Source organism: Bos mutus, chromosome 20 (assembly GCF_027580195.1).
Source record: "Bos mutus isolate GX-2022 chromosome 20, NWIPB_WYAK_1.1, whole genome shotgun sequence".
Taxonomy (NCBI): domain Eukaryota; kingdom Metazoa; phylum Chordata; class Mammalia; order Artiodactyla; family Bovidae; genus Bos; species Bos mutus.
In genome coordinates this window covers 66,244,923-66,257,932 of record NC_091636.1, presented here as the reverse complement: position 1 = coordinate 66,257,932, position 13,010 = coordinate 66,244,923, and the positions used below count along the sequence as shown (strand labels likewise).

General features: G+C 54.6%; 1 protein-coding gene across 1 annotated transcript in view; it reads left to right on the top strand.

Annotated features, from left to right (window-relative positions):
- TENT4A (terminal nucleotidyltransferase 4A) overlaps window positions 1–11,772 on the top strand; it is a 41,934-nt gene extending 30,162 nt beyond the window's left edge. Inside the window, 7 exon segments of the mRNA XM_070357744.1 lie at window positions 2,002–2,215; window positions 4,056–4,182; window positions 5,161–5,261; window positions 5,808–5,980; window positions 6,236–6,394; window positions 8,865–9,029; window positions 9,616–11,772. Of these exon segments, the coding sequence (XP_070213845.1) occupies window positions 2,002–2,215; window positions 4,056–4,182; window positions 5,161–5,261; window positions 5,808–5,980; window positions 6,236–6,394; window positions 8,865–9,029; window positions 9,616–9,810 (1,134 nt within the window). The 3' untranslated portion in view covers window positions 9,811–11,772.
- Window positions 11,773–13,010: the final 1,238 nt, after the last annotated feature.

The window sequence follows — 13,010 nt, the reverse complement described above, 5'->3', positions numbered from 1 at the left end:
TTCTAATCTTGATGATGAAACTGTTTTGATCAATACTTTTTTCCTTTGCATCTGTTTTTTTTGTGTCTGTTGTAACTGTTAGAGGGCTTATCTCATTTTATCAATCAAGTATATATTGACCTAACCCTGAAGAAACATTATGTTCAGAAAAATTGAAAGACATGCCTTGAAAGACAGTGAAAACCTTTTCTTCGTTCTTGACTGTCATTTATACTGAAAAATCTGTCTCAGAAAAAAAGTCAAGTCCCACATATGGGAAAAAAAAAAAATAAGAGCTTTTTCCTGAGTGATGAAAAGTTGGTGTTTTGTTTTTATCTGTTGCCCGTATTTTGTTGAGTAGCGTGGAAAAACCTATCAGGAAACCTGAGTATTAAAGGCTGTGCCGCGCTGATGACCTGTCCTTACGCTGCGTTTCTAATGTGTGGTCTCTGCGTGAATCGAGGCACGATCGTGCCATTTACACTTGTCAGCCCCTCTGCTGTGTTCTGGCCGCACAGCGCTGCTCCTCTGTTCTGTGTCTGTGGTGGTGCTGAGGGTTTTGTGTTGAGACTTGTCTCGGTACCGTCGGCACTGCTGATGGTGGAGCGGCTGGGCCCAGCGCCCTGCACCCTGGGGTCTCCTTGGTGTGCCTCTGGGGGGGCCCCGTGAGGGCCCACGGGCAGGTGGGGCTCTCTCTGCTGCTCCTAGCTGCGCCTCCCTCACGCTGCCCTTAGAGCCCTTCTGCCCGAGGTGTCGGACCTTTTTTTTTTTTTTTAGAACTAAGCATGAGCTGTGTCCTTAAGTTATTTCCTCCCGCTTACCTGAACTGTCCCGGCAGCCTTGTAGTGTGACCACTGCTCACTCTCGTGATGCCGGGTGCCCGGCTCAGTGACCCTGCGCAGGCCACCCGGGCCTGGGCAGGGCGGCCACTGTCAGCTCCACCCCCTTGGTGCCCAGCCCTTCCCACCTCTGCGCTGTGCCCACTGAGACGTCTGATCCATGCCGGGGCTCACGGAGGTCATGGCTCACTTGCTTGGCCTGGGTAGCGCTCAGGCGGGGAAACAGGAGGGAGAAGGCCAGAGAGCAGCAGGACCACGGCGCTGAGCCTGCGTGAGGGCTCCTGAGCCCGGACACGCCTGCAGCCTAGGAGCCGCGCTTGCGCCACGGCCGCTGCACTCTGAGCGCTTTCAGCTGCCGTGCTTCTGCCGGGACTTGGACCCGATGGTCCTCTTCCCGACCGTCACTGTCCAGTAGCGCGGGTGGTGCTGTTTGCTGGGTCCAGTGGGCTGGCCGCATGTGCCCGCGGGGCACTGGTAGGACCAGCAAGCTGAATGTTGGTTTAACTTGTTGAAATTCACAGCTCGAGGCTGTCACAGTGGGCCGTGCACTCAGATTCCTGAGCCTTTTAATGACACTCAGGAAGGTCAGTAGACAGGGGCTCAGCTTCAGAATAAATCCATTAGCTGCTGCAGGGACAGGTGGAGTGGAGCTGAGGCTGAGGCTAAGCTGTGTGCCGGCCAGTGAGGCGAGTTTGCCGTAAATGCTGGCACAGAGCTGGTGGCTGTTCAGTTAGGCCTTTGATTCTGAGCAGTGATGCTTTTCAGGCTCACACTGCCCCCTGCTGGTTGCATTTCAAAATAACGGAATTAATACTAGAATCTATAAATTTGCCTCCACCATCTAGGTGACTCTGAATTGTACAGAATATGGTCCACTCACCTACCACTGTTTGGGAATTTGGGGTTAATCAGATGTCTGTGTAGCAATGTGTGGCTTCTGAATTTCAAAGAATTGGAGTATAATTTAAAAATTCAGATGAGCAGATCTTTTTTCTCTTGAGCACCCTTGGTTGACAAGCTATCCAGGCTCCGGTGATGCCTCCTGGCTGCCGGTGGTGGTGGTGGTGGTGGTGGGTGGACGAGGGCCCCTGACTGCATCCTGGGCCAGCCGTCTGAGCTCACCGCGTGTGCAGTGTCTGCAGTGTCCAGAATCCACACAAACCGGGGGGCCTCGCTTTCACAGCTGCATCCGAGAATTGACGCCCGGAGAGCAGATGAGAACCTCGGGATGCTGCTTGTGGAATTTTTTGAACTCTATGGAAGAAATTTTAATTACTTGAAAACTGGTATTAGAATAAAAGAAGGAGGTGCCTATATCGCCAAAGAGGAGATCATGAAAGCCATGACCAGCGGGTACAGACCGTCGATGCTGTGCATTGAGGACCCCCTGCTGCCTGGTAAGGACCCTTGCTCTGCGCGGGCCCCCATCTGCAGGCACTGTGCTCTGGCCGCTGATGCCAGCCAGGGAGCATTCACAGGCGCCCAGCCACGGGCAGTCACTGGATCTCGTGTAGAGTCCTGCTGTACTACTGGGGTCAGGGCTGGCACGTCAGAATTCCTTGTTAATACTTCTAAATAACTTACTCTAAAGTTGCAACTTAGTTTGCTTTCTGTAATCAGAGTAATGTAGAAAGTGTGAATTAAGAAAAAAAATTCTGTTTTTTCTGAATAGAAATGTATTACCTGTCTGTCATAAAGCATCTGTTTCCCAGAAGCTTGTCACATAGAAAAGTGAAGTGTGCCATAATCCCCTCCCCTTTGCACGCTCTTCTCATATTTTCCCTGTGTGGATATTAACATCGAATATTGCCTCGTTATTGATTGGACGTGTGTGCTCAGTCCTGTTTGATTCTTTGTGACCCTATGGACTGTAGCCCACCAAGCTCCTCTGTTCATGGGATTCTCCAGGCAAGCATACTGGAGCAGTTGGCATCACATAACACAGACAACTTTGCCGCTTTCGGTTTTACTTAACGGTAAACCCGAGAGTCCTCTTCTGTGCGCAGAGGGAGATTCCGGTGTAAGACTGGCTCCTTGCAGAGCCCAGGTTAAGGTGCGTTTCCCGCACCTTTGCTGGCCGTCTTTGAAATCTTTGCCCACCTGATAAGGCCAGGCATGTCCATTTTCACTTCCTGTACTTTCTTTAATGATGGGTGAGGTGAAACGCATGGTTACTTGTCAGTCCCACAGGTGTCTGTGGGGGGTTATTGGGTGACACGCTGCTCTTTGTGGGTGATAAAGTCAGAGGCAGCAGGCGACAGGCTGGGTGGTGAGATGGTATGCTCCGGGTGCAGAGCCCCTGCGTGGTGTTTTGTGTGAGCTCACGCGCTTTGTCCGTCCGTCCGCTGCACTGTCCTCCCTGGTTTTGTAAGGTCTTCTGCGGTCAGGGAAGTCTTTCTTTGTTGACATGTTGTACTTCTGTCTCTTGCACCTGTATTTGGTATTTTTTATTATTTGTGTGTGTGCGTGTGTGCTAAGTCACTTTAGTCGTGTCTGACTCCTTCTGACCCCATGGACTGTAACCTGCCAGGCCCCTCTGTCCATGGGGTTCTCCAGGCAAGAATACTGGAGTGGGTTGCCATGTCCTCCTCCAGGGGATCTTCCCGACCCAGGGATCAAACCTGCATCTCTTTTATCTCCTTTATTGGCTGACAGGTACTTTAGCACTCACGCCACTTGGGAAGCCTTTTGTCTCTTGCATTATATTTGGTATTTTTTTAATGTTTAGCTCCTGTATATGTTTTTCAACACCCTCAGATTTATGGTTTTTGTTTCGTGGCTCCTGGGGTATGACATTAATTTCTTGTCTTCTGAAAGACTCTCCTCTGTGGTCGCGTGGTCTGTGTGGCGCTTCCTCAGCGGTGCGTTTCCCTCCCCCAGGACAGGCCTCCAGCCCTGGTGTGTCTGCGTTTGGTCAGCTAAGTGGCCGGCAGTTCCTTTGTCTTCAGCGTTTGCTGAAATGTAATTGAAATAGGAAAACTCACACAGTTACTGAGCGGCTACATGATTAAACCTGGAAAAGAGAAAATGTTGGTGCTCAAGGATATGTTTCCTAAGAAAAACACCCCCACCTGAACTTGAGGAATGAGTTACATGTAAATTGAACTTGGAAAGTCTGCTGTTCCAGCAAAGTTCGCTCCTTACCTGGACTCCCTTAATGACTTCAGTGCGCTTCATTTTATTTGCTGTCTGCAAATGTGAGAAGCCGCACCTCTGACGCTGGCTGTCTCTTCTCAGGGAACGACGTGGGCCGGAGCTCCTACGGGGCCATGCAGGTGAAGCAGGTGTTCGACTACGCCTACATCGTCCTCAGCCACGCCGTGTCGCCGCTCGCCCGGTCCTACCCCAACAGAGACTCCGAAAGGTACCCCGTCCTGGGGCCGTGGCCCCCGTCGTTTGCCTCCACGGAGTTTGCCGCCCTGTTTCAGGAGAACCTGAGAATGCTGGGAAAGGAAGGCCTTTCAGGGGCTCAGGGTGGTCATGGCGGTCAAGAGGTGAAAGGTTTTCATTTAGAGAGCTAGGATTTTCCCAGGGTATTAGTTTTTGGGGAGGTCATTTCTGGCTTTTAAAGCTGTAGAGTGTGATGCTTTTTTTCCGGCTGCCCTCAAGAGGTGGGTGTCCGGCCCTGAGGGATGCGTCCGGCCCCCAGGCCCCTCCCTGCACACCGGTCGGCCCTGAGGGACGCGTCCTGCCCCCACCCCCCTCCCTGCACACCGGTCCTTCATGCCCCTGTTTTGGGCGCTCACTTTTCCGTGTGCACTTTTACTGGTGAGAAGTGTTTCTTCCTGACCGCAGATTACGCGCCCGTGGAGGTGGGGCTGGGATGGAGGGACAAGCTGAGGGGAAGTGAGAGGCAGGGGCGATAACTGTCATAGGAGATTGCTGAAGCTGGGCCAGTACGCCGTCCTCAGAGGTTATGGAGGACGCAGACTCTGAGGCCAGCTCGGTGGTGGGGGCACAGGGTTCTGTGGCTTCTGTCCCCTGGGTGTCTGCGGGCAAAGCTTTGGGCCTGTTCTGGGCACTCTGTGTCCCCCGTGTGGTGGGAATGGGGCCCCTGTGGTCACTGGGGCTGGGGCCGGCTTCCCTACCTGGTGGGGACTTCAGCGGTCCTTTGTGGACAGATGGAGGTTCCAGGACTTGTGCTTCCCTGCCCCCACTTTTTACGTTCCGTGTAGGTTTGGATTCAAACAACAGAAGTCAGCCGTAAGATTACCTTAGCTTGCCCCAGCTTTCCCTTAGCAGAGTTCCATGTTAGGATGTAAAGTGGCTATTGGATAGGACGGTCGGCTCCACGGCACGCTCTGTGCGGCACTCACACCCGCTTGCCTTTGCCCTTCCACAGCACCTTAGGGAGGATCATCAAGGTGACTCAGGAGGTGATCGACTACCGGACATGGATCAAGGAGAAGTGGGGCGGCAGGGTCCACGCGGCACCAGACCCCGGTGAGAGGCCCCCTCCCGCGGCTCTGCACGTCCTGACGCGCTCGCGCAGCAGTGTCTGTCTTTTAGTAACAAACCATTCACACTAAGAAAGCAGCTTGTTTCTGTAAGAGTTTAAAGCTGTAAGGTTTAGGCCAGTGCTGTGCACACATGGAAGTTCTGAAGTTCCCAGGAACTGCATTGTAAGTGGAAGAAAGCAGGTGAAATTAATTTTAGTAGTCTGTTTTATTCAACTGAGTGCTCAGCATACTGTCATCTGAACGGGTAGTCAGCGCCCAAAGCTGTGGGTCTCTGGTGCCGTGTCCTCCGCGAGCGGTGCGTGTTCACACCTGAAGCGCCTCAGGGCCAGGCTCTGTAACTCACAGGTGGGGCTGCACACCGTGTTGTTTCGAACATAGTTGAGTGCACTCCAGTGGCTGAAATGTAACTTAAAAAATTAATTGACGTGAAGTGAAGTCAGGAGCTGGCTTTGTCAGCCTCACGCGCAGCGTCAGAGGCATAGTGGGGCCGCGGGCTGAGGAGCGTGACGGCTCCACCTTCCTCCCACAGACAACAGGGTGAAGACCGCAGAGCGGATGGGCACCTGCGAGGGGGACCAGCCTCCTCGACGAGACCCCGAGCCTCCCTTGGGCCCGCGCCTGACCCTGCCCCTGCCTGGCCCACAGCTCCGGTCATCCGGCTCGTCCGCCTCCTCCGTGTCCTCGCTCTCTGGCAGCGACATCGTGAGTGGCGTCCTTTGAGCCGGGGGGCTCCTGGGGGTCGTGGTGTACAAACTTATGGGGAGATAAGACCAGCAGTCGGGGTGTTTCAGCTGCAATTCCATGATGTTCTTCAGTTTTGACCTGACCGGGAGGAGCCCTGGGTGGGGGTGGTGGGGGGGCGCCCGCATTCTGGGACGCCCTGGGTCTTGCCTGTGGCCACTCCTGTCGCTCTGAGGGGCACGAGCCTCGGGTGCAGCCCTCCTCTTGTCCCCCCAGGACTCAGACACGCCGCCCTGCACCACGCCCAGCGTGTACCAGTTCAGCCTCCAGGCGCCCACCCCCCTGCTGGCCAGCCTGCCCGCCGCCCTGCCCATGGCGAGTGGCAAACCTCAGTCCACCACGTCCAGGACACTGGTCATGACAACCAACACGCAGGTATGCGGCTGGCTGGGCTCTTCCCAGTGACGGCCTGGGACCAGGTCCAAGGTGCTGTGCGCTGTAGGCCTGACTGACAGTGTTAGATTAGAGAGAGAACCTTCGACGTTCTTGGAACAGATATGTCTGTCCTGTAGGCCGTTCTCATCCTTGGTGGGTTGATAGAATGTGAGTCCTGTTGTCCCGCAGAAGTCCGTGTTCTTGAGCTTCACCATATGCTGTGTTTGCACCAGGGGACTCTGGGTGGGCCCAGAGCTGCTGCTTGACAAGGTCCACGTGGTCTTTCTGCAAGTGATGCTGGCGTTCAGCATGAGGCCGCTGTCCTGGGCTCGTGCTCAGAGGGCCCCTGGTGCCGTCCCTCGGCTGAGAAGGACACGGTCCTTGATTTCCTCAAAGAATCTCATTGTTTGCACTCTTACTCAGATTTGATACCAGCTTTGACTTCTCCGCGTCATTCACTACATACTATTTATAGAATTTTTTCCATTATAGTATGTTCTTTTTCAAAAAATTTAGACAAAATTAGTATACCCGTGTTGTTTTTAGAACCCGGGTGTTTTAAAAAGGTAGTTTTTAGAGGTAATTTTTGATGTTTTAGATTTGTAGTTACTTTCCAAATATACATCAACTCTATGTGTATGAAACTCATCACATTAATGCACTTCTGAAGTAGAGTCGGCTTTCACAAGCAGTTGTGATCTGAGCAGAAGGTGATGGGTATGCCCACGTGTGCCCACGTCTCTCTGTGATGCTGGGCTCCCCTTGTAGGTAGGGTGTTCTCAGGACACACCCCAGGCTAGGGGGTGCGGACGCAGCAGGCGCGGGACGCACAGTGATGGCCATCAGCAGAGCCCCAGAATCTTTCACTGGTATATTAGCAAGCAAGAGCCACAGAGGCAGTGCCCGCACGTGGGCGAGGGCCGCCACAGGCAGACTTGGGGCTGGCCTCTGCTCGGGCCCAGCTCCCTCGAGAGCCGTGTGCAGGTGCTGCTCGTGCACCTCCCGGGTGGCGTCAGGACCATGTGCTGCCTCTGGTCCTTTCTGTCACCTGTACAGATAGGCAAAAGCTAAGGCCACTCAAGGGATTTTTTTTTAAAAAGCAAAATATTTATTTAGTTTACTTGGCTGCCCTGGGTCTTAGTTGTGACATGTGGGATCTAGCTCCCTGACCAGGGATTAAACCTGGGCCCCCAACCTTGGGAGCGTGGAGTCTGAGCCACTGGGCAACCCGGGAAGTTGTCATTTAAGGTTTAAGACAAAAAGCTCACTTTATCATTTTATCGCCAAACTGCAAATGTCATTCCAGTGGGGGAAGTGACTGAGGGAAATCCCACTTGCAAACCCTCACGTGCATGGTCTCTTGAGTGCCTCACTCGTGTTGAAGTCTCCCAGATCAGGATGCAGTGGAGACTGAACAGCCAGGGCACAGAGCTGTCAGAGACCCTAGGAATGGGTTCTTCTCTGCGCCCCTGGGGGCACAGAGCTCCCACTGAAGAGAGGCCCTGGGTGGGAGGAAACGTGAGGAAGGGGTGCCATCCCTGAGGCCAGCTCCTGCCACAGCTGTTGCCCAGGAGGCCACAGCCACCCTCCTGAGGTCTCGGGGGTAATGCGGACAGTTCTAAGATGAGAGCAGAGAGGGTCTGGAAAAGCAGGGGAGGGGCTCCCGAGCCAGCACCTCTGCCCTGATGGGAAGGTGCTGCAGAAATGGGAGGGGAGCGGAGGTGGGGGTCGTCCCATCTGCAGGCCTTCACTCCAGCTGGCCTGGGGCATCTTACCCCGCTTGACCCAGGGTGCTACCCCAAGACTCAAGGGACAGTTTCTCTGATAATTGTAGTTCTCTTGAATTTCATGGTCACCAAAACCTTATGGCTTGGGTGACTGGACATCTTCATGTTGTCATTGTGCTTCAGAGCAGACTGTTGTGAGGTGGTAGGCAGACATAGACTGAGTCAGAGCTACTTAGGAGCCTATTGTGGTGTAGTCAGACTGAGGAGCCTGTTGTGAGGTTGTAGTCAGACCCACTGAGGAGCCTGTTGTGACGCAGTCAGACGGAGACTGAGGGGCCTGTTGTGAGGTTGTAGTCAGACATAGACTGTGGAGTTTGTTGTAAGTTTGTAGTCAGAGACAGACTGAGGAGCCTGTTGTGAGGTTGTAGTCACACAGATTGAGGAGCCAGATGTGAGGTTGCAGTCAGACCCACTGAGGAGCCTGTTGTGAGGTTGTAGTCAGACATAGACTGTGGAGTTTGTTGTAAGTTTGTAGTCAGAGACAGACTGAGGAGCCTGTTGTGAGGTTGCATTCAGACCCACTGAGGAGCCTGTTGTGAGGTTGTAGTCACACAGACTGAGGAGCCAGATGTGAGGTTGCAGTCACAGACTGAGGAACCAGTTGTGAGTGGGGCCCTTCTCGGGGCTCCTGGTAAGAGCGGTGTTGCGTGGGCACTCATGCTGTCTCTGGTCCTCTCCCCCAGACCAGGTTTACTATCCCGCCCCCGACGCTCGGCGTGGCCCCTGTACCCTGTAGACAGGCGGGCATCGAAGCTGCTCCGGCGCTGAAGGCCGTCCACCACGTGTCCTCCCCGGCCATCCCTTCTGCGTCCCCCAACCCGCTCTCCAGCCCCCACCTGTATCACAAGGTATGGCCCCAGTGCCCAGGGCTGGTCCCCTGCAGGCTGGCGGTCGGCCCGCACTGAGCACCTTTTCCACAGAGGGGGTCCACACATGCTCTTTGTTCTCAAGGGGCAGCTTGATCATTCAGCTTCGTATTTGCTTTCCCTGTGACAAGCAAAGCGTTAAATTATTTTAAAGTTTAGTGTAGTTTAATTCATTGAATTTGTTAGCATAAGAGTTAAGTTCGAAGTAAAGAATATTTTCCATTTTTTGTTAATTTCCACGGTAGGAACTTTGGTTTTCAGGAAGCAAATGATGAAGCAGGAACGATGACGCTGCCCACGGTGTCACCCCCTCACCACTGCACTGCCCCTGGTCTTGCTGCAGGCGCCCTGGACTGGGCCGGGCTTTCTGGTGCCCGGGGCCCTGGGTCCACTGCCCTGGGGCCCTCTAAGTCATCCCTACACGTTAGAAATGCAGTTCAGGAAAAAGGCCGGGATGTCGGGAAGAGCCATGGCCGGGGTCCAGGCTCTTGGCCCGCGGGGGAAGTGGGGCTGCGGGTGGGGGTCAGTCCAGGCCGGCCTCGAGCCGCGTCCCTCTCGGTCCCCTCAGCAGCACAGCGGCATGAAGCTGTCCATGAAGGGCTCCCACAGCCACGGCCAAGGCGGCAGCTACAGCTCGGTGGGTACTGGCGGCGTGCGGCCTCCTGTGGGCAACCGGGGCCACCACCAGTACAACCGTACCGGCTGGAGGAGGAAAAAACACACACACACGAGGGACAGCCTGCCTGTCAGTCTCAGCAGGTAATGCTCCCGGCGGTGCCGCCCGGCCTGCCCCGCAGACTGCAGCTGGGCGGCCGCGGGGCCCCGGGACTGGAGACCAGCCCCGGCCGGCCACGCTGCATGTCCCCGTGTGGTGGTCACGTCCTCAAGAGCAGCTCCCTGTGTCGTCTGTGAAGCCTTATTAGACGTGGATGCTGTCTGCTGCCTCCCAGGCGCCTCCTTCAAGGCCGGAGCGGGTCTGCAGGAACCGGGGGCCGCGCGGGGTTGGGGCGCCTCTCGGCACCATGCCTGCCCTGCGGGTTGGGTACTTTCATTTCACGTTGTTGGAGCAGCGGAGAGCGAACCCCATTATTTGTTGGGAGATCATCATTGTTTTACTGCCCTCACGTTTTGTTTCAAATTTCAGAACTGTTTTTCTATGTAAATATTGAAAACTTATGATTTGTGCAATAACTCAGATATTTTTTATTTAATTTCATATTTTCACATAAGTTATATTGAAGGGAGGAGGGAATTTTTTTAAACAAGCTTAGATCCTTTCCCGAGTTGCATTTTCTAAGTTGGGTTCATCGTGTCGGCTGGATGTCTGATGAGCGTTGTTGTGAACACCACGAATGAGGGGCTTGGGTAATTTTTATGTTCCTTCTTCAGGTCAGACGTGAGGCCTCTCAGCCTGTGGTGAAGGAGCCGAGTCCCTGCTCCCCCAGGGCTTCGGCTCCTAAACATTCTGACCAGCTGCCTGTCGGCTCTGCCGTCCGGCCTGTCTGTGGTCCTGCTCTGACCTCGGAGTTTTAATGTTTTGGGTTTGGTTCTTTTAAACTGTAGACAACAGACCCAGCATTTAAAGTGCCAGAGTATAACTTTCTACAGGGAGAAAAGGTCGTCACGTGATAAGATCTCAAGCGTGAACTGTGAAACGCTTCAGTTTTTAGTCACACAGCCTGTCATAATGGGTCTGGCGAGTGTCATCACAGACAATGGTACCCAGTTTTAGGAATGTGGAGAAAGGAGTTCTGTTGATTCCGTTGTGGAATCTGTAGCGGTATGCATTCGTTCTGTTAAGAGCAACTATAGGAGAAGTACTTGAGCTGCTTGGCGCGCCGTGGGGGGTTTTTAACACATCACTGGAGAGCACAGCCCAGTGTCGGGCCGGAGTGGCCGGCACCCGACCCAAGAAGCATCCTCTGCAAGTGTGTTCTGCCACGACAACCACTGTCTCTGTTACCCATCCCGAACACCGGCGCAGCCACCCTGCCTCACCCTGAGTTTCCCGAGTGCCGCGGGTGTCCCGGGAGGTGGGCACCTCTCCTGGGTCATCCGGTTCCCATTTTTAAGACGGGGTTCTGACCCTGCTACACTACAGGTGGGATGGTCTTTGAAGTCCACTAGCGAGAAGCGGGATGAGAAGCTTACTGCCATGACCCCGGTGGTGTGCAGAAGCGGGGCGTTCTCGAGGGCTCCGAGCGCTACACACCCCGCCGTGTCTGTGGCCCCCGAAAGGCGGGCCTGGCCCGCTGGTGTGGAGAGGGGCCGACGTGCCTGCGGGCTCCCTGGGGGGCTCCCGAGCCAAGTAGCACAGTTTGTCTGCGGTTCGTGATGATCCAAGGTTATCAAAAATATTTAAAGATATTTAAATTGTGAACCTATTGATAAAGAAATATTTATAAAAACTGATACGTAGGCCTGTACTAATCTCTACGCATTAGCAATATTGACTGTAACCCCCCACTCAAGAAACGCGGCGGGGATGCAGGAGCACCGCCAGTGGCCCCAGGACGGAGCCCCAGGCCTGGGCGCCAGGCTCCAGCCCGTCACAGTGAGCGGATGAATTGGCCTGGCTCCCTGTGGCCACACGCCGCGGGCTGGCAACAAGATATATCATGTTTCGATTTTTTTTGTGCGTGGACAACAATGTGGAAGCTAAAATTGACATATTTTTATGTGAAGTTTTTCTATTCTTTGATTTTTAATAAACTTGGGAAACCAGGTGGTGGCTGTGTGTGTGCCTTTTCCTTTCAAGGCGGGGGCGGGCTGCCTTCTGCAGGCTTCGTTCTTGCCTTGTCCAAGGCCGGACAGCCAGTGATCATGTTGTCATTGGTTCATGAACTCAGAATCCAGTGAGGTTGCAGGCTGGCCATGGGAGAGTGAGCCCTGTCCCGGGCTAGGTGACAGGATGAGCTAGAGCCATTTATTGATGCTCTTTGTGTGTAGTTTCTGACAAGCCGATGTCCATGGCGCTTAACTTCCCATCAGAATCCTTTGTTCCACTTTTCTCTCTCGAGTCAACACTATACGACTTCAAAATAGCGCATTTGAAACCACAGAAAATCATAGTGTGGCTTAAAATGTAGCTTACGATTAGAACGTATAAGGAAATTTATGAAAATTCTCACTCCCTTGAGTTACTGAGCGCTGGCCTCGGCCCAAGGCCTCTGGCCCGATGCCCCAGAGCCATTGTGCATGGAGCTCGGCGCTGTCGGGCCGGTGTCGTGGGCCCTGTGTACCTTCACGTCCTTCCAGAGGAGGCTCCTTCTGAAGATGCTCTGAGCGGCAGTCTGCAGACACCAGGCCTGGCTCCTCAGGCACCCCCCTTGCTGTGAGGTCGCAGAAAGCCTCCGAGGGTAGCTGATGGCCCACGACCTCAGTGGAGAAGGGAGCTGGGGCTGGGGGTGCAGGATGTGTGCCAAGCTGCTGGAGTCGTGTCCCACTCTGTGACCCCGCCAGGCCCCTGCGCCCATGAGAAGATTCTCAGGAAGTGAAGGGTGATGGGTGCATGTTCCTGAGCAGGGTGCCTCGGATGGCCTTGGGCCAGGACTCGAGTGGCCTGGGGGAGCTGGGTGCGTTGGGTGCACAGGAGGCGGCCTGAGTAGGGTGCAGGAGCTAGCTGGAGGGGCAGAGGGAAGGTTCCTCTGCCCCTGTGGCCAGCTCTGGAGGGCAGGCTGGAGGAGGGCGTTGGGTGGTCCAGCTGAGAGGACAGCTGCTGGGTTTAAGAGGTAGGGATGGCCCGCAGGTGGAGCTGTAGGGCCGCCTGGAAGGCTCAGGGGCGGAAGGGGGTCTCTGCCCACAGCACTCTTTGCACCAGCGTGGACAGCGTGATTCCAGATGCCCGAGGCCTCCTGGAGGGGCAGGGACTCAGTAGGCGAGCCACGCTGGGAGCCTGGGGTGTGGGCTGTAGAGACTGCAGTCTCCTCAAGTATAAGCTGGGTCTCGGGGGGCTTAGGGATG